The sequence below is a fragment of the Vanessa atalanta genome, chromosome 29 (genome assembly GCF_905147765.1).
Source record: "Vanessa atalanta chromosome 29, ilVanAtal1.2, whole genome shotgun sequence".
NCBI lineage: Eukaryota > Metazoa > Arthropoda > Insecta > Lepidoptera > Nymphalidae > Vanessa > Vanessa atalanta.
The window spans coordinates 661,578-689,247 of NC_061899.1; the positions used below are offsets into that span (position 1 = coordinate 661,578).

At 33.8% G+C, this 27,670-nt stretch overlaps 1 protein-coding gene across 4 annotated transcripts in view; it reads left to right on the forward strand.

Moving 5' to 3' along the window:
• The window catches only part of LOC125074983 (esterase E4-like), a 32,014-nt gene extending 5,018 nt beyond the window's left edge, over positions 1-26,996 (forward strand). For 2 of the 4 annotated variants that reach the window (XM_047686491.1, XM_047686492.1), the window contains exons 2-5: positions 11,524-11,575; positions 20,798-20,945; positions 22,902-24,166; positions 24,787-26,996. In XM_047686491.1, coding sequence (XP_047542447.1) covers positions 11,538-11,575; positions 20,798-20,945; positions 22,902-24,166; positions 24,787-25,555 — 2,220 coding nt within the window. In that variant the 5' untranslated portion in view covers positions 11,524-11,537 and the 3' untranslated portion in view covers positions 25,556-26,996. Of the gene's footprint in view, positions 1-11,523; positions 11,576-14,158; positions 14,194-20,797; positions 20,946-22,901; positions 24,167-24,786 lie in introns of those variants that run through there. The other 2 variants (XM_047686493.1, XM_047686494.1) reach the window with 2 other exon arrangements.
• The last annotated feature ends 674 nt before the right edge of the window (positions 26,997-27,670 follow it).

Consider the following 27,670-nt stretch of genomic DNA (forward strand, 5'->3'; position numbering starts at 1 on the left):
TTATTTAATCCTTTAAAAAGCTTTTAAATGATAATATTTGTTTTAAAATTAATATTATCAAAAAATGTTACAATGCAACGTGAGAAACAGGATTGCCTTGATTTCTTTGCTCGTAAGTGTATATGTGACGTCATAAAAATAAAAACAAAATTATTTTTAATAAATTTATCACAAGAATGTTTTAATTAATAAGATAATACTTTTATCAATTTCTGGATTGCGAATATTATTACAAAACAGTATAATAATTGCACGCCTGACCGTATTTTGCGCTATTTCCCGCCAAAAGTGAGAATGAAAATCAATCTGGCAGATTGACGTAATGACGTTCGGATAGTTACACTAACTCTCCTTATAACGTTATACATCTGTTAATTGACGAAGGCGCGCCCCTCCATGTTTACTTAACGGCGTTCATAAGTATGAGTGAAGCTTGTCTTAGTGTATGATGACTACAATTAAAGACACCCAAAAGAGAAAACGAGTTATCTGGTTGGGCTAGTTTTGATACTAATTTATGGCTATTTAAGATTATGTTACTTTATAATAGAGAAACTCGGAAAAAGACTTGGAATTTTCATTGTTATATTTTGAAGAAAAACGTACTAGAATCTGGTAGTTGCTAAAGTTCTTACATAGAAAAGCACGTCTTCTACTCGAAACAAATATCTATGTTGTAAAGTTGTGTTCTGCAAATGCCAGTGTAGTTACTAGCGATCGTAAGTGGACCGTGTTTAGTGCTTTATCTTAAGTCGGCGTGAAGGTATGACGCGACGTTGTTAGAACCGCCAAATACATTAATCTATTTTTATTGTTTATGAATAGACAATGGAATGGAATATGCTCTACTAGAGTCTGTCCGCTACTGAGCATACGTGTGAGTAAGGGAGGGGGTGGATGTTAAGTACCCAATGTCCTTCTCTGTACTCATGACAATGTATGCAAGATTTTATAATAATCGTTATAATAGTAGACCTTCAGATTTAAATAATGCAATGCTATGCTGTTTTACTTGGTGACCACAAAGTGCACGCCCGTCTGGACAGGCCCCACCCACTCATCAGATATTCTATCGCTCAACAGAAATAGTTGGTGTTGTTGAGTTTCGGTTTGAAGGTTCACTAGTGTAACTGCAGGCATAATTTTTTTTTTTTTTTTACGGTGCCAATGTTGATTTACGCCTACGTATGTAATAGAAAACAAATGAAAATGATGTACAAAACGCCGTCTTGTCGATAAAAGCGTTCTCCTCCAGACAACCTTCGAATACAGGGCATAAGATTGATGAACCGGATTATGTTGCCTAATAACAAATATTATTATGTATTGAACCTTTTTCTACAATTTTAAATAAAGAAATCTATACAAAAAAAATCGAATCCAATAATTTTAATTGTGATGCTGTCTGGAAGTCGAAATATTCAGGCACGTCAATCTATGTTACTTTGTATTTTTAAATGTTTTAAAAGAGTAACTACTGCGTTTCTTGCCGGTTTCGGAACCGGTGATAGCTTGATGTTAAATGGCGAATCAAAAGGGCTTTTAAAAACCTAATTGAATAAATTATATTTTGACATCAAACTCTTGATAGTTAGATAACCCAAAAACACAGCACCAGAAACAAAGAATGAGATATAAAAATAAGGCAAAGAATGAGATATAAATCTATTAAGATAATGTCAATTGATTTGAACGTAACAGGTTCCAATGGTATTCCCATTTCCAAGATGTCGGGCTTGGAAAAATCAACTTGAATTTTTTTTAGGCTTTAATAAATCTTACGGTGTTTTTCTTGGTGACTATGTAAATTAGTATCCATTCCAATCACTGGTAACATCAACAACGGTAGACACACTAATTTGGATTCCAATGCCAATTGCGTCACTGCAAGGAATGCTTAATGTATCTTTCAAAGCGATGATTAAGGTCCTCCATACGGTAACTAATTCCTTTCTTATAATAAAAATAATCTTCTGACTCGACCAGAAGAATAAACCGCGACCTGTATCAAAAACCACTAATTAATTCAAGCCACGGATCCAAGGGTAAGAACTATAGTAGACAAAGGAAATGACAACGAAATAAATTTGTTCGCAACATGATTCAGACTTGTAGGGTTGCCAGGTGACCTGCGATTACAGGACTAGTCCGAGGTCTTGTTGGCAAATCTTGAACGGTAAGTTGTCCATTACCAGGAGCTGAATCTAGTATAATATCTAGTATAATCTTAGTCTCAAAAGGATAGACCAAGTCTTCATGATCAGTGCGAGTGCATGGTATCCGTCTTTTTGAGGGATTATTTATTATTATTATTGTTACTTGAATTTTATAATTATAAACTTTATTTGCGAGAAATATGACTGGAATTGGTACCATTTTTTTTAAGGTATATACATGTTGAGTCTTTGATTTTATAGGCATATATGATATATTTACGTTAAGCCTCTTCCTCTTCTTTTTCTCGAATATTAATCCAATGATACACAATCCGAACCTATATGTATCTTTTTACTTAGTGGTAGGTACCACCCACTCCTCATGTATTCTACCACCAAGCAGCAGTACTTTGTATTGTTGTGTTCCGGTTTGAACAGTGAATGAGTCAGTATAACTACAGGTACACGAGATATAATCATTTAGTTTCCATTATTGGTGGTGCATTGGAGATGAAAGGAATGATTAAAATTTCTTACGGGGCCATTGTCTATTGGTGGTGGTGAACACTTACCATCAGGTGGTCAATTTTCCCGTTTACATATAACATGTCTTTGGCCCCTATGTCCTCGTGTATAATCCTAACAATGGTGACCCTACACACGCATGATTTTTAACCGATTGCTTGCGTAAATTCTTATGAGTCACCGTCTGTGTCGGACGTCCTTTACGTATTAGTGTCAAACAGATGGTGAAAATATGGAGATTTATTCCAGCGCTCTCAAGTTCGAGGCACGAATGCAACGGATGTCTAATTCTCGTTGGAATTTTAATATTCAGCGCCATTTCGTTAACTCACACGGACGGATATATGTAGAGAACTTTATTGGTACCTAAGATTTTATGATTTTAATTTAGAATTTTCTTGATGTTGAAATTGATGTGTTATTATTATTGCGAATGACGATGAAACATATTTGGAATAGCTCGTAGTTGTAGATAGCTAGCTGTGAAATAGTCCACTGCTGAGCAAACCACTTGTTGAGGAAAATGTTCAGAATTTCGAACATGCTGCTCCAATGAGGGGAGATGGCCTAGTCTTTAACAGAATTTATGCTTTAAGGTTTTTTTGGTGCTTGTTGACTCATTTAATTCAGACTCGACTTTGTGCTCTAAATTATATTAAAATGTATACAATAATACTTAATATCATCCAGCCTTTAATTTTATTTTTCGTTTATTTTATTGTTTTGACCCGGTGTCGTTAATGCTTACTTTCGTTTTTGTTTACTTTTACACATTGGGAGTTCAGTTCGCCGGACATGTACCGAAATTTTCACGTGATTAATTTGTGTTCATTAACCTATATGTATCTTGATGTTTTGCAAGTTTTGCACCAAGTACCAAAAATCTCCAGACTGCCATATCACGGTTCCTAACGAGCAGCAAGACTTTACAATATATATTTTATACCACCTGTAAACATTGATAAAATCAAGAAAGAAAAAAATAAAGTTTTTATTGCACACAAAAAACATAAAAGTAAATTAAATACTCATTAATTTAGTCGAGTTGGGGTTCAAATGGGGGTACAATGGCATTATGCGTTACGCAATATTTTACATATAATATAGATAAGCAAGTAAATAATCTGGTAGTACTATGAAATAAACTCAAAAAGTAGGTGCTATGTAAGTAAACAAAATGGTGTAGTTCAAGTCTGTTTCGAATGCCATTTCTATGACGTCATGTTCGATATGCCGGTTCTTCACTTTCTACGTAAGAAGTATTGATTAACAAATTCAAGACATTAGACGAGAAGCCGTATGTCCGTTGCATTAATATCGTACACTTATACGGATTTGAGAGGGTTCTTGGCTATATTAAAGTGTTTTCCAAGCGAATTATTTACGATCAATAAGCAGGAGGTTAGTCTTGCATAGCCTTGTCTGTTTAATAAATAAAAATACGGTAGTTGTTCCAATGTACCTGAAATGATTTCTGGTCCAAAAAAATGCAAGATTTTACTTACTTCGTTCGTCTATCAATATAAATGTTTTATTTAGACCCTTGTTCGGTTCAAGTAAACCGGAACCAAACTCAAACTCAAATTCTTTTATTCAACATAGAAGCATTATACTTTTTTTTTTGGCATTGGTTGGCGGTCGAGCATATGGGCCTCCTTACGGTAAGTGGTCACCACCGCCCATAGACAAAGGCGCTGTAAGAAATATTAACCATTCCTTACATCACCTATGCGCCACCAACTTTGGAAACTAAGATGTTATGTCCCTTGTGCCTGTGATTAGACTGGCTCACTCACCCTTCTAACCGGAACACAACAATACAGTGTACTGTTATTTGGCGGTAGAATATCTGATGAGTGGGTGGTACCTACCCAGACGGGCTTGCACAAAGCCCTATCACCAAGGGTTAAACATACTTACTTATTGATAGTCAAATTAAACACTACCACCGGTTCGGAAAAGGAAACACCGTGACCTGAGACGAACCGGCGAAAGAAACTCAACGGGTCTTTTTTTTGTCGATCTAATTAAGTACATATATTGAATATGATTAGAAATAGCCAGGAGGCAATCGTTTCATTCCCACCGGGTTGTTGGTCCAAGATATGAGAACAAACTCATGCGTCGTGTTGACGACGTTGTTAATTTTGGATAGGTGTGTCCAACATCTATGGAATTACTGTATAAAACACCATAAATAGTAACAGGTTGGCGGTAGGGCCTTGTTCAAGCCCATCTATGTAGGTACTACCCACTTATCAGATATTCTATCGCCAATTAGGAACACTCAGTATTGTTGAGTTCTGATTTGAAGGGTGAGTAGTGTAACTACAGGCATAAGGCACGTAAAACCTTAGCTCCCAAGGTTGGTGGAATTGTTCATGTAGAGAATGGTTAATATTTCTTATCGCCAATATCTATTTGACCGTATCGTAGATACTATAACATAAATAGCTGAAGATTATTTAAATATACCGAATACTAGTCTCATTATTATATTGATTTACATACAGCCTGTATATTTCCCACTGCTGGTCTAAGGCCTCCTCTCCCTTTGAGGAGAAGGTTTGAAGCATATTCCACCACGCCGCTCCGATGCGTCTTGGTGGAATAACATGTGGCAGAATTTCGTTGAAATTAGACACATGCAGGTTTCCTTACGATGTTTTCCTTCATCGCCGAGCACGAGATGAATTATAAACACAAATTAAGCACATTAAAATTCAGTGGTGCTTGGGTGGGTTTCAACCCGAAATTATCGGTTAAGATGCACGCGTTCTAACCACTGGGCCATCTCGGCTTCATTATATTAATATTGTTTATTAATTAATATATGAGGACAGACATGACACGGGTATTATTATTAATCGTGTCTGGATAAATATTTGGGTATCCGTTTTGTCCGGCGTTTGTTGGCCCTTTGTATTAACTGACTGTAACGTCGCATACAGCGCTTGTATAGCGAATATAATAAAAGTTATGACCAAAGCTATAAACGTATTTCCGGTTTTAAGGGCAAAATGTTGCAACTACTTTAATTCCGAGTCCGGTTGTTGTATTTAACGGTTGGACACTCTAGTTGAACCGCAAAATACCGTTTTTATAGCGTATTTTCGACAAGAAATTCATAAATCATAATATACTTTAAATGTATGTGTAATGTCTCTTTTTGGGTGTAATTTTTGATTGCATTGCTTAAAATATAATAAAAATGAAGACATAAGTGTCTGTTCTTCTAAGAACGTGAGATTATGCGTGACCTTGAAAATTGTTACATATTCTTAATGCATGAGTTTGTCACGCTCTGATGATAAGGAACTGAAGCAAGGAGACTGTAGCGTAAAGCCAGACACAGATTATAAATACATATACTTTTGTACCTACATACATATATATAACATAAATACACAACAGATCTGTGCTGTTAAACGAGGAGACGGTTTGTTTTGTACTGAGAAATCTACTGAATCAATATAAATGAAATTCATATGAGAAGATGCAGAAGGTTTCGGAGAAGATTTTGGTATATTATTATGCGTAATAACCTTGCGTAAATTAACTAGTAGGTACCATGTAATTTAGTAATTGAATCTGCTAAGTTTCATTTTTTTTAATTTCAATTTAATTAAATACTTCTATGTATGTACTTACGAAAACCTCGCGACAAGCTTTTATGATTAAAGAAATTGTGTATAATGAGGTTATAAATTGATAGTTAACATTTTAAACGAAAATGTTATAATCTTCTTTTTAGAGCATTTATATAAATGCTTTTTTTTAAAAAAGTATTTTTATTTTTAATTTATTTAATCCGTTGTCTGGAACATAATTTACATACGTGCCGTATTTGTTCGCGGAACCCCGAAATATATAGTCAGTATCTAATATAAAATTCAACATATCTGTTTGTGTATCACAATGGGTGGTAGTCACACCATAAACAAAAACAATGGCCAGCGTTGTTTGTTTGTATGATGACATATTTTTTAATTTACATTACTGAACATTCGAATTTTTAATTCATTGTATTATTTATGGTTAGCTTAACCCTTTTGGGGCGGTGCTACACATATATAATCATTTTTTAGATCCCAAAAACCCATACGACACGTGTGATTTTGAAAATTTGTTAAATACAACACGTGCCCCCAAAGGCTTCATTAGTGATGGACTCTGGTATGGCTGACAATTATTCCACTTTAAACATTTCGATGGTAATTTCAAGCACAATAACATCCGTGGATCCTGTGGTTAAGAAAATACGTGTCTATAGTTTATAATTTGCTATCAGATGGTTAGTTGGCCTTTGCATTGAAAAAAAAAACATATGAACGCATATGCAGACACGAGGATTTGTTAGTAAGATAATATATTATTTATGATACGTCTATACAGTGCGTCAGAGTGTTGGGCTATAAAAGGGATGACTGAGAGACAACTGTATGTAGCGAGATGAGAATGTTAAGAAGATTGTGTGGTGTCACGCGAATGGATAGAGTACAGATTGAATACATACATAAGAGGAAGTTTGAAAGTGACTCCGGTAACCGGAATGCTATCTGGAAACCGGCTCTCACCGTATATTATACGGAATGAGGAGCATGTTGTAAGAAAGGTCTAGACTCTTGAGCATGGACGAGGATGGATATAGAGGTAGGGGACGACGAAAGAAACGATGGATGGATTGTGTGAAAGACGATATATCTAGAAAGAATGTTACTTGTGAGATGACGTCAGACCGACAAGTATGAAAGAAGACATGCTGCGCCGCCCCAAAATAAAATTTGGATAAGGGTAGGGGGATGATGGTCGTTTTTACAGTTCTGGTGTCTGGTATCGACGAGAGAGTGATCTCCCATATTTCATTAACTTTGCCTTAAGTTTTCTTTGGAACGAAGTTCTTTTACGCTGGTTACAGTAGAGTGAACTGGCAGAAATCGTCACGTTAGGAAAAAATATTATACTCCCCTCTCCTTCCAGGTTACTTTTCCCTCTTTCTCTCTGTCTCTCTCTGTCATATACCGTTTTGTATAAAATTATTTATATATATATTTAGTTATTGCTCAATTCATGCGGGATTTTTAATAAGATTTTTTTAATTGTCATTTTATTGTTATCAAACGTTGCTAATTTATTTCATCGTGTATGTTATTTAATACATAATATATGTATATAGCGAAAGCAACGTCGTTCCAAACTGGTGTACCACATCACATGGGAGAAGGTGATTAGTCATTTGACGGCATATTTGTTCCTTTGCTTGAAATGACGTAACGATTAGTCATAATTTGTTTTTTTTTTTAATTTATTTTTAGGCAAAGGAACAATGATCTATTATTTTATAGTATGTATTCAATTCGTATTCAAACGAGTGTTATTTTATGTATCAAAGGCATTGTCTGGTTTGATGTTATATTTATATTTATTGTGTTTGTTTACACAGTTATAACATTGTCAACAAATTGAGACTGATTAACTTATATCAAAGTGAAATCTGTCTTAAGCATTATGAATGATTGAAATTACAAAGTTCCCACTGCTGGGCATATTTTAAGTGAATATCCAAAATTTTATAATTCACGATATATTATAATAATAAGTGAACGGATAAAAGGAGGGCTCGGTCAGGATCGTGACCTAGTTTCCGTTTTGGGGGTCGACGTGTAACGATCCACGAGTGGGGAGTGGTTATTGTTAATGCTAATTTTGCGTAACGTATTATAATGATGTTATGTATTTAATAACAACTATTAAAGAGTGGAATAAAGATAAACAAACCTTAGATTTACGTATTTCATGAGATTTGCTAATAACTCAGATAAATTGTGCACTTGAGTTTATGATTAATATATCTTTATTTATAATACGATACTATTGCGCTTAACTACTTATTTCTACTTTAATTTTACTCCCGAAATTCCGATAACAGTTTCGTCGACGTTCGAAACGCAATTTTTTCGCAAATCCACAGTGAATATCATAGATCAATCAAGCTCTCGACCAATGATATCGCGTCAATTGGCTGTCAGATGTTGTTTTGGCTTTTCTCCTCTTGTGCTTGGAATAGAGTATGTTTATATATATATTAAAGACACAGCTTCAAGTAAACGGATAAATAAATAATTTTCAACAAGACCAGCTCACAATGTTTTTATTTTTAATTATTTCAACAGACATTACAATACATCTTATTTTATAATTCACGATAGGCTATTTGACAATGCGAAAAATGAAGTGTCAATTATTGTAATCAGTATATATTATGAGTTTAAAAATGGTTATTTAGTAACGAAAGTTAAAAATAATAATTATTTTTTTAAATGTTTGTCACGTGACACAAAACGCTCCTGATTGGTCGGGCTTATGATTACGTCACTTGCTTTTTAACCTGGTTTGCCTACTGTATGTGGATTATATGTGCCACAGATTACAATACAGGCAAGTGACGACACCGACCCCATTGCAGCGCCATATTGTCAAAGTAGCGTTTTCGCGCGCTATTTAAATATGGAATTTTTAATTTGATATTTTTCAGCAAATATGTACTAGAATGAAAAGAAAACAACTTTTACTGGGTTCCTGAACCTCTACTAAATAATATAAAATGGATTTTAAAAACCAGTCAAATAGCCTATTCAATGTAAATTTCAAAGATATCCTTTTTTTATATATATTTATAGAGACTTTATTTATATAATTCAATGATTAAATATGAAATAGCTGCGAGCAATACAACCTTCTGTCCAGTAAGAATGTATTAATTAATATAATAAAATCTGTATTAATAATATCGTGCAGGTCTGCGATAGACCCGATCGAAACCTATCCACAATTAAACATCCTTAATTTTTTTGTCGATAACATATATCCACAAAATTCGTATAATCAAGATATTTCGATATTAAATCCTTGATATTCAATGACATGACAGTTCAACGGGCGGCCATGTTTGACGTTTACGGGTGCGTTCGGAAAGTGCGTTCCAGATAATAATTTCGTGCAGGGTTACTGTAGTTAGTATGTTTATATTTGTTTAGTTTTATTTATTTTACCCGAGCTTAAGTTAGGTTTTCATCTAATATACATATTATAATCATTTTCGAATCGCACGATTTTTTGTGTATGTTTCTTTAGTCGTTTTTTCAGTTGGTATAACAAAGAAAAATGGTCTTATTAAATAGCATTGCCGTTAATATAAGTATGTATATTCTTTATACGATAATAAAATCGAGATATAGAATTAATGCTGGTGAAATTTTCAACTTTCACTGTTTATGAGAAGTGACGCGAAGACGTTTAAACTGTAAAAGTGAGAACGAAATGGAATAATTAACCGTTTCGTTTATGGTGAGAATGAGAAATTATATTTTATATCTCGGTAGCGACGTCGAGTGAGGTCAGTGAGTTGGTGATCGTTTTATTTTGTATAGATTTTAGTGCGAGTGTTTTTTATTATTGTACTAGTTGTCGCCCGCGGTTTTGCTCGGTTTTTAGGGTTGTAAGGTACAAAACAGTAGACCATGTTCTTCCTTGGAGTTCAATCTTTCTTCACACCAAATTTCATCGAATTCGGTTCAGTAGTTTGTCCGTGAAAGATCAACAGACAGACGGAGTTACTTTCGCATTTATAAAACTAATTAGGTAGGTAGACGTAGATGTTAAAACATTTATATTCAATTAAATTTTACAAATTACTTCAAACAAGAAATCTTTTTTGGTGCGAATTGATCTAGTGCGTACATACATGAACACTCTGAATCCAGTAGAACGGCGATCAGATACGACTAGGGAGGGTACAGACTCTCACTGAGACAGTATCGATAATCAAATCAAATCAAATAAATTTTATTCAAGTAAACATCACAATGAAGCGTTTATGAATCGTCAATATTTAACTACTACCACCATTTCGGAAAGCAGCCTCCAGCGAGAAGAAACGGCAAGAAACTCGCATAGTTGCTCTTTTCGAATAAACAGTTTTACAATAATTAGTGTCCTGTGATGGAACCCGATCTTACCACCGCCGAACCACACGAGGACAATTCTTTTTCTGGAATTTGGTATGGAAAACTTGAACTCCTAGGAAAGACATAGACTAGCTTTAATGACTTATCTCTGTCGACCGACCTCTAAAATGACCGAAGCCACGGGCTACAACTTGTTTGATTAAAATTTATCGCAGATGAAACGGCATAGTACAGCTAGTAATGTTAAAGATTTGAAGAGCTAAATTATATTGACAGAATAACGTATACGGTTAACTTGGTGCTGTGCAAGTCCGCCTGGGTAGGTACCACCCACTGATCATGTATTCCACCGTCAAACAGCAATACCTAAATTGTTTACAAGCAAATACATATAAAGATTGCCAAGTATGAGATCATGGAATTGGAATACTTTAATGATGATTCACACCTTTACCTCGATCAGCTGCTGAGTCAAAAATAGTTAAGAAATACCTGTAAAAAAATAATTCATTTCTTATCAGTACCTACGTATATATTTATTTTTATAGCGTAGTTACGCGCTGGCAAATTGACCACCTGACGAGTCACAACTGCTCATAGATATTGGCGCCATAAAAATTTATCATTCCTTACATCACCAATACGACCTTGCGAACTAAGATGTTATATCCCTTGTGCCTGTGGTTGCACTGGTCCAATTATTCTTCAAACCGGATCACAGTGATACTAAGTATTCCTGTTTGACGGTAGAATTTACGATGAGTGGGTGGTACCTACCCAGACGGGTTTGCGAAATCAAAATGACATCATATCGTAAAATATGATAAGATAAATTGTTCTTATATAACTTTTGTTAATTTGTTTATTATTTTCAGTAAGAAATATCAAAATGATAAGCGTGGTCAACGAATTCTTAGACGACCTACGGTGAGTTTGGATACATAGTGATCTAACCCATAATAATTTTGAACTAATATTGCACATTGGAATGTTGGATGCACTTTACTAACCTCGCTTTCAGGACGCTATTTTTTTTTTAACAACGTAATGACGTGCCTTGCGGTGGCTTTTGTTTTTTAATTGTGCGTTTATGGTACTATGGCAAAACGTAAATGCTAGTGTCGAGTAGTGTGTTTGGGGGCTATTACCTAACAAGAAACTCGAAAGTCATCCCAAAACGATCGTGAAATATCAGAATTTCATATGCGACAGTGAATTTAATAATAGGCTATTTGACTGGTTTTTAAAATCCATTTTATATTATTTAGTAGAGGTTCAGGAACCCAGTAAAAGTTGTTTTTTTTTAATTCTAGTACATATTTGCTGAAAAATATCAAATTAAAAATTCCATATTTAAATAGCGCGCGAAAACGCTACTTTGACAATATGGCGCTGCAATGGGGTCGGTGTCGTCACTTGCCTGTATTGTAATCTGTGGCACATATAATCCACATACAGTAGGCAAACCAGGTTAAAAAGCAAGTGACGTCATCATAAGCCCGACCAATCAGGAGCGTTTTGTTTCACGTGCCAAACGTTTAAAAAAATGCATTTTGTTTATGGATATTTGAATAAATTAATTATTATTTTCAACTTTCGTTAATAAATAACCATTTTTAAATTCATAATATATACTGATTGCAATAATTGAAACTTTATTTTTCGCATTGTCAAATAGCCTATTATAAAATGTATAGGATTCGCGTAACAAAATAGCGTATTACTAAAAGTAATTTGTCAACATTTGACGAGTGAGATACGAAATAAATTCGTACAGAATCACACTGCTGTTTATAGTTTCGACTTGACGGATGATGGTTCAGCAACGCAAACGAGACAAAACAGTGAATCATTTTAAAAATATATTTGTCACCTTAAATTGTATGGACCATTGCGTAAGCATATAGTAAAACTAGACAGATTTTTTTATGGCATTGGTTGGAGGACGAGCATATGGGCTGCCTGATGGTAAGTGGTCACCACCGCCCAGACAAAGGCGCTGTAACAAATATTAACCATTCCTTACATCACCTATGCGCCACCAACCTTGGGAACTAAGATGTCGTGTCCCTTGTGCCTGTGATTACTCTGGCTCACTCACCCTTCTAACCGGGTAACAATAATACAGAGTACTGTTATTTGGCGGTAGAATATGATCAGTGGGTGGTAGCTATCCAGACGGGCTTGCATAAGGCCCTACCACCAAGCAGAAAATTGTGCAGCACGTAGCATTATACTAACAACGCGAACACGCCCCGACTTCCACGCCAAGAACCCCCCCTACTTTTTACGTAGTCGAAGTCTATCAATCTGAAACGAATATACAAACCGTCATTATTATTAATCAATGTATATTTATGTCGGAGAAACATCGTTCTTGTTGACACCGTCGTCAATGGTTACGGGCTTAGTGAGTAGGGTAAAGAACAAGCACATAACACGACTACCACGTTTTTGCAGTATTTTAATTAAAATAAAATCAACAAATTAACACTTTAACAAGTAACAAAATCGAGCAGCGTGTTCAGGGCACCGATCTGACCTTTATAGGCAGTCTTTTATACTTTTCAAGATCCAACTCGATCTATCCCTTTTTCTAATCAAACAAAATGTGTCTGTCAAAACTGGAGATATTTTGTTTGATTTGACACCTCTGTCAACCAGATGGCGCCTCGACCCCGTTCGAGGCAAATGCTTCGTTTTGATTGGTCGTTACAAGAAATACAATATTCGTAACTTTTATAAATTTAGTATGTAGCCATACTTCTAACAAAATAATAAACTAATTTGGTTATTCTTCAACAAACGAGACGTACGTGATCATCAAACCCCAGAACCGTTACAATCGAAGCAAGTTATAGTGACCACGTGCCGTCACTTATCAATTGCGTCTATTTACTTAACTTCAAGTATTAAATATAATTTTATATAAAAATACTTACTAAGTAATATCTGAAAAAAATACATCCCAAACATTTGTGCACAAATTTGAGTTCTATTTTGTATGCGATAAGGTCGTCTATTTATTAAACGTTTGTTATTTATTGAGCCTATATAATATTTTAAAACTAATTTACACCATCCATCTTGTCACGGTTGTTATAGTGATAATTAAACTTGAATCTTCATGATATAATCTCAGTACGTTGACAGTGTCATTTTTACCTCGTAAAAGTAAGACGCCATTACGAATTGTGTTCCATTTTCAAAAAGTGTAGCTCGTTTTGGAATTTCAGTGTACGCGCTGTTTTGATTTGACGTTTTTTTTTCTTAATCGATAGTTTTGTGGCCTGAGCTAAGATTTAAGGATAATATGTTGTTGTATTTAAATTACATAAGAGTTACATTACATGTAGACACGTGATTAGGTATAGTTTTCAAGCGACAAGAAAGAAGAGCTTCCTTTTTAAATAATTAAAACTGTTTTTTTTTATGTAACGGAAAATAAAACATTTGTGTAATTATTGCGGTAAATTTATTATTATATAATAAAAGCAAAGATCTGATTCTACAGCCACGATGGCGAGGTTTACAATGATATATTGGTGAGAATAAATATATTTTTTTTATATTTTTTTGGCTGTATAATATAACTCTCTTACCAATTCAGAAAAAAAGAAACATTTTTTTTTAGTAGTTTTAAATAAGTGGGCGGACTAGTAAAAGGGTCATCTGATGGTTATTGGGTACCGTTTGTTACATCACCAAAGCGCTTCCAATCCTGACACTAAGAAGTTATGTCTCTTGTGTCTTAAAATATACTGAATTAATGCAAGGTAATATAGATATCGAGATAGTATTACAAAACGGTTTCTAGTGTTCTCACCCCCAAGATCCGACTTCCTGAGCTTATTAATAGATTGTACAACAAAACCTTCCCCTTGAATCACTGTTCCTAGTCGGTGGGTTTTGAGTTTATCGGGTTTAGGCATTCAGCAATAATATAACTTTCTACAATTGATTTTTTTTCGATTGTATGAAATTTTATCCCTTTATAATATTATAATATTAGTATAGCCGACAAGTTATACAGTTTATGTGTTTTGTCTAGTTTTTGGTGGTAAAGAGTAACTAGTCAAATCAAATAAATCCATACTAGGGCAAGGTTTTTGATATAATTTAATTGAAATTACTTTGTATTTCAAAGTAAAATTACTCAGTTTCTTGCCGTTTCTTCCGGTACAATCTACATTCCGAAGCTGTTAGCTTACGTTTAATACATTTCTGTAAAACGATTTAAGAGTCTAAAAAGTCTTTTCGAATAAAATATATTTTGATTTTGACAGAATTTTTGCCGTCAAATTTTGTACCTAACTAGCCGTTGGCTGCGGCTTTGCTTGCGTGGAAGTTGAATATAGTTGAATATGTTCATGACCCTCACTTCAATAGATTACGCTCGGCGATGATGAATCAGTCAGTCAGTCAGGATATGTTATTTTTTAAGTATGGATTGATATGTAATCTGCATTGAATCTTTACCTTTTATGAATGATTCAACGGATTACGTTCGGTCCAAGAATAAAATATGGAATCCAAATAAATTCCAATTCCAAAATACAAGTATTTACTTAAATGTGATAGCAATGAGAGGTTGCGCCACGAAATTTTATACACTTGGTAATCTTATCGCTGTATCGACTCGTGATTCGACTCAGTGTCGAGTGTGTGCTTGTTGCGAATTGTGTGTTTGTTGTATCTCCTAAAATTTGGTGAGTCATTTAAGAGAAATTTGTCATCGATATTGTTTTTCCGAAAATCTTGGGAGTATCCCAAGATTTTTTTTTTCATTCATTCATAATTACAATTGTGTAGAGTTTTGTTGAAATCTGTTTTTCGAGACACGTTTCAATACACGGAGAATAATTTTTTGTTATATAAAATAACCTTTCGCGTTCGACTTAAGTGAGTTTTATTATGAAAAGGTTCTATTTTAAGACGTTTGCCAAAATCGGTTCATTGTTTCGGCGTAATTGTGTAACAAACCGTACACTTTTGCACGTTGTTATAAAGAGACATATTTTCCTCACCAAGAAGGATTGTTAGGTTACAGTGTTGAATTAAATTTAAAGCTAGCACCGGTTCAGAATATAGATTCTACCCAGAAGAACCGACAAGAAACAGAATTGTTACTATTCGTCTTAAACTAGCTGCTTTTAAAGTTAGGCTTCCCAACTTTTAAAGTTGATATTTCCATTATACGGATTCCAATATCTGAATGCTTATGTTTAATAAACCTATATTCCAAATTTCAGATTTCTACACTCAATAGGTTTAGCTGTGCGTTGATAGTCAGTCAGGATATATGACTTTATAAGTATACTAGCTGAACCTGTGACTTTATCCGCGCGAAATTTATAAAACACAATCTTCCAAGTTTCGTGAAGAGAGTAAAGTTTCGTAAAATCTCTTTTTACCATATCATCTACAGTTTACTAGTTTCTGAGATTTGTCAGTGAGTGGAATTTCGCTTTTATATACACATATATAGATATAAAATACTTAGTCAATATACAATAGTAATGTATATTTATTTTAGATAACAAATGTCCGTATCAAATGAAACAACGAAAAAATTAAATAGACAACTTATCAATAATAATGCTAGAACACATTTATCCTTAAAACTGTTAGACGTGTTAGAATATAGTCTACATCTCGAAACAATAATCGTTTTTAAAGTAATTACGATTTCGAGACATGTTAGCAATATAGATCATTAACTGTATGATTTTTACGTCAATAGTCTCAATTGAAAACGAGTGAAACCGCGAAATATAGCTACTTACATAAATATATTATATACTTGAACTATGTCCAGATTACGCTGCATTGTCTGATATAAGTTTTATGTATATTAAAATTAATATTTATATCGGACAACATAGCATACATTACTCTGATCCCAACGTAAGTAGCTAAAGGACTTGTGTTATGGAAAATCAGAAGTAACGACGGCACCACAAACACCCAGACCCGAGTCAACATGGAAAACTAATGAACTTTTTCTACATCGACTCGGCCGGGAATCGAACCCGTAGAGTATATTTGTTTAGCATTTTTTAATGTCTCTAACAATTTCTCTTCAAATTATCTTTGAACAATTAATTATCGGACGCGACTAATATTACTTCATATCTATCTAATATATAATTTATTTATAGATATAGTTTATAATATAAGCGAAAAGTCATTGACTGAATCGTCACGAGGTCTTCGAAACTATAGGAACAATTTATTTTGTAATTTAGCATCGTTACTCCGTATAGTTTTTTGAAAATTTCGACTTAAGGGCGAGGGGTACCTTTGTATGAAATCTTATCAGATAAGCGTGTATTAACTAGTATGTATAGATAACATTAACTAGTATGTAAGTATGTTATGTTACGCCTCATTGGATGATTGAGACTTGATACAAGTTACGTCAAAGCTTTCACGGTTGGCAGAGCACTGGCAATAGAGGCCGAGGCGCAGTGTCAATGTCAAGGATTACTATTGGCATCGACAGAATTAAAGGGGTAATAGTTTGGCTCTGTTATAACAGTAGCAATAACTTTACTTCTATGCTAATATTATAAATGGGAAAGTAACTCAGTCCATTACCTCTAGACTTAAAGCTCTGAACCGATTTTGATGAAACTCGGAGGATCTGTCTGTCTGTGTATCTGTTGCTTTTTCACGGTCTATTTTTTTGAACCGAATTTGATGAAATTTGTAACAGAGCAAGTTTGAACTCCAAAGAAGTACATAGGCTTTTTATGCCTAACTTCTGACGACCAACGCCCTCAAACGCGGTCGAAGCCACAGGCGACGACTAGTTGTTCTATATTAATAAGTAAAGCTTGTTTGATTGTTTGAATGCGGTTATCGCTTGATCTATTAAAGGCTTTCGAGACAATCTTTAGACCATTTATTGAGATTGGTCATCGATAAAATTATTCTGGTTTAATTATTTTTATATAAAAATAGCAATTTTATCTTTACCGTCTGATCAACTTAATAGATGGTAAGTGGTGGTAAAAGGAAAAGCGGATAATTATATCAATAGATATAATAAGTAATGTTAACCATAGAGAAAATACTGTAGAGATTTTCTCAAGGAACAAACTGGATACTCACCTATTAGGTTAGGTTAGCTATTCTCTAAGGAGGATATCGAATATACTATAAAATTATAAGAATACACATATCAAAATTTATTACTGTTACTCTGTTGTCATCATTTTAAGAGTGAGATGCGAGGTGAGCTACTGAATCGCTGTGCATATTGTGAATTGTCAAAAAAATTGTCGTATGTCACGACTATAATAATTAAAGCACTTAACGGATACAAGTATCAAAATAGTGTATCACAACTATGTAAGTCAAATTAAAACATTTTTGATTGAGATTCGAAGTTTGTTCTTACAGAATCGAGGCTGAGGATAATTCTACTAATTTGTAACGATCACGATATATTCCTAATTCAATTCATCACAAAAGTGAACCCAGTTGATTCATAATACGATCCCGATTCTAATCCGATCAAACTTCAACCGAATCGCAAATCGAACATTGTTTCAATAGAATAGGAAAACGACTAGACAGCGATGAACACGTTTCGATTCGATTTCGCTAAAGTGACAATTCGTTAGTGGAATTGACCCTTGGCTTTTATAACGAAAACACTAGAAGTTCAAACAGTTTAATTTTGTAATTTAAATCAAATCAAACGTATTACAAGTAAACTTTACAATGAAGCATTTTTGAATCGTCAATATTTCAACACTACCACCGTTTCGGAAAGCCAAAAATACCAATAAAACACGGCAAGATAATTTCGGATTTACAATGGTAATCCAAAATTATTGTTCTCTTAATAAGTCCTGTGTTTTAAACCTGAGCCTGATCCAAATAACCCAGGCCTCTATCAAAAAAGTGTTCTTTTCATGAATAATATTTATTAATAAAATTTTTGGTATCTTAATATATATCCATCATTGTCCAAAATCGTTCTCTGTACCGTATGCAAGCGGAAAGCCGAACTTAATAATTGTTGATGTTATAAACCAAAGAAATTTAAAGATATGTTTATAGTAACTGTTGTATACGTATGTTTGTTGTTATTGTTTATTGCTGTATTGTGTACAAATGATCAGATAAATAATAAATAAATATGAAAACATTAAAAATGTACACAGACTTATCTCAGTAGGATATGTCTTCCAGGCAATCTTTGGGATACTGTACAAAGTTATAGAATACTTAAAATGATCTCAAGAAACTAAATTGATGTCATACCAAGTAAAATTAATCTACTTAGACGATAAAAAAGCATGGAGCTAATACCTGTTGACTTACAGACAGGATATATTAAATATTTTGGATAAGAGTAACTGCTGAGTTTCACACCGGTTCGTCTCGTCAGAATCTACACTCTGAACCGGTGGTAGCTTAACGTTTAATACAATTATGTAATTTTTTATGAGCCCATTTGAATAAAGATTTTTTGTTTTATTCTTATTCTAAGTATTAATTTCGATGTTCCACATGTATCGTGATGGCCACATATCACGTGCCTACGTGTTTATTTTAATACAATTAGTTAATAATAATGTACATAGTAGCACAGAGATAAAGACAGTATTTTATTTCAAACGATACAAGTCAATATTTATGAAATTAAACCAAATTAATATAGTGTAATGTATTTTTAATATCTTCTAATCGAACAGATAAGACGAAATTATGTTTAAATTTTTTAGATAAGTCTCGTTGCGAATTATCGTTAATTTTTTTTATCAATAAAAACATAATGCCACGTAAATTCTTTATAAACGAGCCACTATACAAGAGCTCGGTAATATGCCACTATTGGGTACAGACATCCTCTAAATGTGAGATACTTTGGAGGCGTCTTCTTAAGTACAGGAAGAGCCCGCAGCAAAGTGTTCTGCCGATCTCCTAACTTTCCAAAAACATTTTTAAGAGATCACAACAAGAAATGTACAATTACATTGTTTTATGAATTCATCACATACTTTGTCCACGCTGTATTATCATCAATATAATCATGGATGTCTAATTGGAACGAAGGTTTTTAACGCGGCTTAAAGTAGAGTATTAGCAGAAATCATCACGTAAAAAAAACGTACAAGATACAAGATTAAAAAAGATGATAAAGAAGCGTAGAGCTAATACTTTTTGACTTCCAGACAGGATTTATAATGTACATATATAATTGTATTAAACTAACATATCTTTGTATTTTAAGTGTTGATAAAGAGTAACTATGTACCGAGTTCTTGCCGGTTCTTCTTGGTAGAATCTACATTCCGAACCGGTGGTAGCTTCTCTTAATATAGTTTGTAAAAAGTGCTTTAAAGTTCTACTTGAATAAAATACATTTTGATTTTAGTAATGTATTCAGTTTGGTATTACTAAGAGTTTATCCTCTTTTATTAGTATTGCTAGAAATAAGTAATGGCGTGGTCGTTAACTACCGTAATTTCGGCTTGGATAAATATTTAAATAGTCCTCAGAGATTACTGGCTGGACAGTTGTTAGTTTGCCTCTACAGATAAACAAATAATTTATTATCTAACGGTTGAGTGGACTCAAATATTTGTTCGTGTAATGAATTTGTGTGTTTTAAATTCAATTGTTTTCGTTACTAAGTGACTTTATAAAAACAGTTCGGCAGTAAAGACTAATATATAAACAGTTATTGACGTACTCTGTAATTAGAATGGTGGACAAGATTAGCTACTGAGTTTCTTGCTGGTTCTTCTCGGTAGAATTTACTTCCCGAACCGCCTCACATTTCATTCAAACTTTGGAAATGTCAGTTTTTCATACAGCGATATTGTTTGAAGTGTGATGTATATGTTCCCAATATTGAACTCTTATGGTGTTTATATTATATTCTGTGGATACATTCCGGCAACGCTAAAGTTTTGCTTGCTTATTTGTTTAAACCTAATTCATGCCATGCTCGGTGACAACTAATCTAACCAACACGCACAGAAGCTGGGGTGCTTGAATAAACTCAAAATATATTCCTTAATATTAGAGAAGTTCTTTGCCGGCATTGGGAAGTTCTGTAGTCTGTGTATTTTTTGACTTTGTCAGCTGTTTTGTTACATTGATTAATTTTACAATTTCAAATTACAGTGGCGGCAGAATGACTGAGTCACCGATCGTGAGGGTGGAAGAGGGAGAACTGCAAGGGAAGCTCGTCAACTCGCCCAGCGGCAAAGCCTTCTACAGTTTCCAAGGAATTCCATACGCGAAACCGCCCATTGGTTCTTTGAGGTTTAAGGTGAGTTCATAAGATAAATTACTAATAAATATTTGGAATTTGGCTGGTTGATAGAAAGTGTACGTTGAAGGAGCACGCTGCAATTTAGATTCTTGAATTATCAAGAAATATAATCTTATCTCCCTTACGGATTGGTCTTCGAGGCTACTCGTGCGTTCGGCATGCTTCTGTGGTAAAACATGTCTTCATAGTTCAATTATACTATTTGATGGGAAAATGTACTTTATTCAAGTAGGCTTTTTATTTTTGAAACGTCATTTTACAGATCCGTATTAAACGTAAAGCGTAAACCGGTTCGTAATGTAGATTCAGTTGTACATAGATAACATACGTTCCGCTGTTTAGTTTTATAACATTTAAAGTTACTCCAAGAGATAGCGTAAGAATATATTTTATTTTGATAAAGTTAATCTGAAAGAGAGTTCAAAAACAACTGCAGAACTGTGTGTGAAATGCTAGATATGGATTGATCTCTACAAACAAGATAACGCGGCCGGTGATAAGCGATAAAATCTCCCGTGAAGACGTAACTCATCTCTTATATAAGTTTCGCTGTGAAATTAGAAAATTGCCCAAAAAATTTGATAACTTCTTAGTCATATATAGATATGCTGTTTAATTTTTCCTTTTTGTAGAGTATTTCTTTTAACAAGCAACGCTGAACTTTTGTATGCTTAATGCATGTTTATATTTGCGTTAAAGGGAAGTAGCTTGAGAAAGTAACCCGCCTTTGTGGAATGGGCTCACAAATATGTCCTCAAAAGAAAAGGAACTCTTAGCCCATCCGTAGAACATTTACAGACTGTTATTTTTTCCTATTACAACTAGTTTTTGAAGAATAATTCTCTATTTCTAATACAATTTTTCGTATGTAAAAAGTCTGTAAATTTGTAAGAATTTATTTCTATGTATACATATTATTATCTTTTGGACGTGTATATGTAACCGAACTCTTCTTAAACGATTGGACTGATTTCGACGAAATTTCTTATATGTAATATATGATGGGTGTCTTAGATTAGATTCTGTAGGGGACGCTGCGATAAGTTAATAAAATTGTTAATTCCTCTGAAGTCAAGACGGTCACCGGGTTTCTTTAATTCAATTAGGTAATTTAATATTTATATTAATTACTGGAATTGAATTAATTAATTAAAGTATTAAATTTATAAATAAAATATAGTATACACTATGAAATTATATTATGGACGATATACAAAGCTTGCAGTTAAAGTACCTTTGTTCATGACTTTTAAAGTGACTAAATTTACACCACTTGAGAGTATATTCCGTCATCGATCTTATTTATCTCGCTATCATTTGAGCTGTGATAATATTTTGATAACTTATATCAAAATAATTCCGAATTTGACACGATATAATTAAACAAATATCAGGGATATTTTCACACTCTAATGACCTAGGAGCTTGCGATTAGTTGATGATGATGTTCTGACTGATTTTGGACCTCGTTCTCATAATCCGATGGGACGGCGAATCCGACACTACCGGAAAAGTTCAGGAAAGCCGTTGATCCTGATTGGCTTTGCATGCTTTCCGAAAATTCAGAGTGCTTAGCGAGAAATTTTCTTTAGAAAACCCAATAACTTTTTATTGGCCTGAGCTGAGGTTTGGACCCAAGACTGAATTTGAAGATGTATTTGCAGCCAGTAGACGAACTCGGGCTTAGTACAAATAGGTAGTAGCACGAGCTTTTTACCAGGGTACAAAGCCATGTAAATCTTTAGGAAGGCGTGATGTTCCTAATTTTGATTATATCTGTTTGGATTTATTTATTGTTTTAGTATGTATTTTACGTAATAATAAAATTATTTTCAGGATTACACCTTCAATGCCTTCTAACATGATTAAAATTTGGTAGAAGTAGTAACATTTATTTATATTATACTTGTAGTTAAATTTGATATTTAATTTTGCAATATTTTTTACTTCTAGGCCCCACAGCCACCAGAACCATGGGACGGTGTACGCGAGGCCACTTCAGAAGGAAACAGCTGCGCTCAAATTGAACCATTCTTCCACAAAGAGTACTTGGGGGATGAAAATTGTCTCTTCCTAAATGTTTACACGCCAAGTGTGGACGGGGAATTCCTGCCCGTTATGGTTTTCATTCACGGTGGCGGTTTTCGTATGGGATCGAGCAGTACTAGCTTATTTGGTGCAGATTATTTAGTAGAAAAAGATGTAGTTATTGTTACTATTAACTATAGATGCGGACCTCTAGGTTTCCTGTGTCTGAACACTCCCGACGTACCCGGAAATGCAGGCGCTAAAGATATCGTACAGGCTCTTCGATGGGTAAAAGAGAACATAAATAATTTCGGAGGTAACTCCGGCAATCTAACTGTATTCGGTAAAAGTTGTGGTAGTGCTTTGGTCACGCTCCTCACAGCGAGTCCATTGACGAAGAATTTAATAAACAAAGCTATTATTCAATCCGGTACAGCGTTGAATACTTGGGCGATTCAAAGAAGTCCAATAGAAAATGCAACAGCTTTAGCCAAAGAGCTGGGCTGCGAATCGATAGCTATCGATGAAATTTATGAGTTTCTATCGACAACACCAGTCAAAGACATTGTAGAGGCGTACGAGAGGATGTCACCTTTAGTCGGTACAATGGATAAGACGTTGAATCCATTCGCACCGGTCGTCGAAAAAGAATTTCCAGGTGTCGAAGCTTTCCTAACTGAACCATTCGTAGATGTACTAACATCTGGTCGAGTAGCTGATATACCAGTTATGATCGGTTCGACTGCTGTAGAAGTCGCTTTAGTTCACGACACAGACGATTTACAATCGTACATTCCAAAGGACTTGAACATTGAAAGGAATTCAGATGAAGCTTTAGCTATTGCTGAGAAAATAAAGGCATTATACTTCAAAGGTGATGTTTCGAGCGATGAAAGCTTTAACGATAGAGCTCATTTATTATCTGATTGTCTATACAATATCAATATGCACCGTTATATCAAGTACCTCCTTAATAACACAAATAAGCCGATTTATTTCTACAAATTTGATTACAATAGTGAATTGGACTGGAGCAACCACTTCTTGAAGAGTTTGGACCTGAAACGCGCAGGACATGTGGATGAAGTGGGGTATCTATTCAAGAATGACCTCGAGAAGGAAGTTGAGCCACAGGATGTTAAGATGAGGGAACGCTTGCTGAGGCTGTGGACGAACTTCGCTAAGGGCGGGTGAGTTGATACGATCTCAGATTTTATAAATTTTAGATAAAATATAATGCCAGGTCCAGTGGTTAGAATACATGATAGACGCATCACTCAATTTTCAATTTTAATGGGCTTAATTTGACAGTATAATTCATGTCTCGGTGGTGAAGTAACATTGTGAGGAAAACTATTAGCGTTAGAACGCGCGTCGTAAAATAAGCACCAAACTTGTAGAGAACAAGTGGGGGATTAAGCCCAGGAGTGGGATATTAACAGCCTTACGGGCTAATTTTTTTAACTTTTTTATTTAGATACGGGAAAAACACAGACTTAAATGCTTATGAGTTTATTTATTAATTCAGAACATCCAACAATATTTTCAATTATAATTATAAAACGCACGTGAAAAAAATACTGTTTTGAGCGACGTCTTGAACGTTTATGTCGTGTTGATTACTCTTACAAGATATGTTTCAATATTCAATACCATAAACCTAGTTCCACAACAGTTAGTTAGACAACATCCAGTTATACCACTCTGATTCAGTGTCGAAGTTTTTTATTTGTCTCTTCTCCTTCTGTGATTTGAGTAGGCTATAGATCTAGACGTAAAACTTAATGAATATATTTTTTTTAATTTTCAGTAACCCCACACCAGATGAAAACCACTACCTTCCAGTAACATGGTTGCCAGTCACCAAAGACAATCTTTGTTATCTTAATATTGGCAATGAATTGTCATTGGCTACGAATCCAGACCAAGAGAAAATGGAATTTTGGGACAAATTATACGGAAAGTACTACAAAATCTGGGATCATCCCGCAACAAATGAAAGTATTGTTCCAATTAGCGAAAGAATTGAATATTCAACGGCTCCAGTAATCGTCGAAGAAACGATTATAACGACATCGACAGTTGTTAACAATGTTGAAACTACAGAGACACAAGTTTTAGTTAACGTGCAAGAGACTGTTGAATTAAACGAAGAAATAAAAGGTTTAATAATCGACGATAATGAAGCTGTTCATCAAAATAATGTAGTCGATGTTCCTACTGAAGAAATCGCGGTACCAGACAATGTAGTTGATTCACACACACTCGACAATCTAGTACAGGAAGAAGTTGAACCCACTGAAGTTCAAGTTGTTGAACAACCAGAAGACTTCGGCATAAATATCGTTGAGATTCAACAGAAATTCGAAACGCCACAGAATGGCGTCGAAGAAATCAAATTCAACGGTAATTCAGAAAAGAAACCGAGGCCGTCTAATGAAATTAAAATGGTGCCAAGCAATAACGTGAATCCTAAAGACGTTATCAGAGCCAACGATCCACCGGAAGACGATTTACCCAAGAACATCGGAGTCAACAAATTCGTGAACTTCTTCGAATCACTTGGCGGGAAGAAGTGAACTTAAACTTCACTAGTTTCTGTATTTTGTCTAATTTTGCCACAATTTTTTACGTCGTGTTACTTGATTCCTTCGTATTTTCTACGTTTTATTCGTATATTTAAGAAATAGTTATTATATTTTTATTAAAATAGATTTTCTTATATTCACATTTACTGTTTTAAAGTCCATTATTTCTGAAAGGATAATGTTTATTTATCTATTCTAAATATTCGCCGCAATTTTAACTTTTCAATTAAAAGCGTGCATCTTTTGTTTTCTTGACAATTTATAGAAACTATGACATAAGTTGGTCACTATTGAACATTCCAAAAAATCAGCGTTTGTATTTAAATTTGCATTTTTTTTTTATTGGTACTTGATTTGTTATGATATAAGTATCAATTGAAACTGTTTAAAGGGAAAAATACATAGTAATATGGAATTTTTACAATTGGGCCGCATTGTGCAGGTACCTCCGAAACCACAGATAATAAAAGATATTTGATTTGTAAGAGAAAAAATACTTTTATAGTGACAATACATTACGAGTATATATGTAATTAATTAAAAATGTAATGCTTTTTTTTCTTTGATACTTTTGTTTATTTCAACTTTAGTACTTCTGTGGGTTCGCACATTTCTGCACAAAACAGTCCAATTAACAAGTATAGATTGAGGTAGATATATATGTATTTATTTATTCATTTTTATTATGCCCATCAGGGGCCTAAGACTATATGTGGGCCAAAGTGCTAAACATAATATTTCTAATTTTGCAATTGATCATTCTAAAAACTAATTTATAATGTTCGGAATACTGGCAACACTGAGGCAGATTTGAAACTAGAAGTTAGTCTAAATTATTTTTTATTTGTTCAAATAATATTATAATAATCTTTGATATGTTTTGTATGTACTTAAATACGACAATATTTTATCTTAAATGATTATTTGGACTTATTAAATCTGGTTAGTTTTTGCTTGTTTGCCGCTGTACAGCAGATTTTAAAGATTATCTTTATTTACTTTGACTGTTTTGTCGTCATATTCAGGTCTTAGGGTCCATGTATGTACGATTATTGTTAAACTGATCAGATATGTGTTATTGTCATAACTCTTGGTTAAAAATTCTTTGGACTGACAGAATTAGCTTAAAAGTACTATCGACTATAAGACAAGAGACTTATTTTTATTTCTGCAAGTGTGCTATCAAATAATTTGTGGACATATTATATATTTTGACACACAATGATTATTATGACAGAAATAAAAGAAAAACTAACCTAACTCATGTCAACGGTTATAAGTACTTTTGACCGTAAAGTCAGTTAAATAGGATTTTTACTGGTTAAGAATTTTGGCTGTATCATATGTTCCTTCGGTCGAAGTAATAAAGAAAAATATAGTTATTTTTTTATAATATCAATTATATTCATACTACTATAAAAGAGTATTTTACATTTTTTTTTTTTCATAATATTTACATTTTGCATAAGTGATATTAATTTCATTGTGTGATTTCAAGTGCCTTTTAAAACAAAACAATTTTTTTTCTTTAATTTTTTAATTATATTTCACTATGTTTCTAAAATGCATAGTATGTTTTTTTGGCGGGAAACTTTTTAATACATTTGACCGATTACATTCCATTGCATTTATAGTAATTAAAAAAAAAGCACATTAAAGTAACTTAGTCAAATATTTTAAGGAGTTATTTTTAAGATATTAAACGTTTACTTCATTTTATCTGACTGTATTATATATTAACAAAAGTAAAAAAAAGATTTTGCGACAATTACTTCGATTGTAAAAAAGATATATATCGCATCAAGATGTAACATTCAATTTAAAAACAGAGTTTACTTTAAACATATATTATTAGTACTTATTTTTAGGCTAAATTTAATTTGGCATTGTATTCGATATCTTTTAAAAAAATATATTTATTCAAAATAATTGTTGGTTATGTCTGTAATTATCAGGGACTTCAGCGATTCATGAACATATTCGGTGGTAGCCTAGTCGGTCTGGCTAGTGGTACCATTTAATGGTGATGTAATTAATATAAACAGTTGTCAATATGTGTATAACCGGCCTTTTCCTATTAGATGGTTGAAAAATGTTATCTATAGA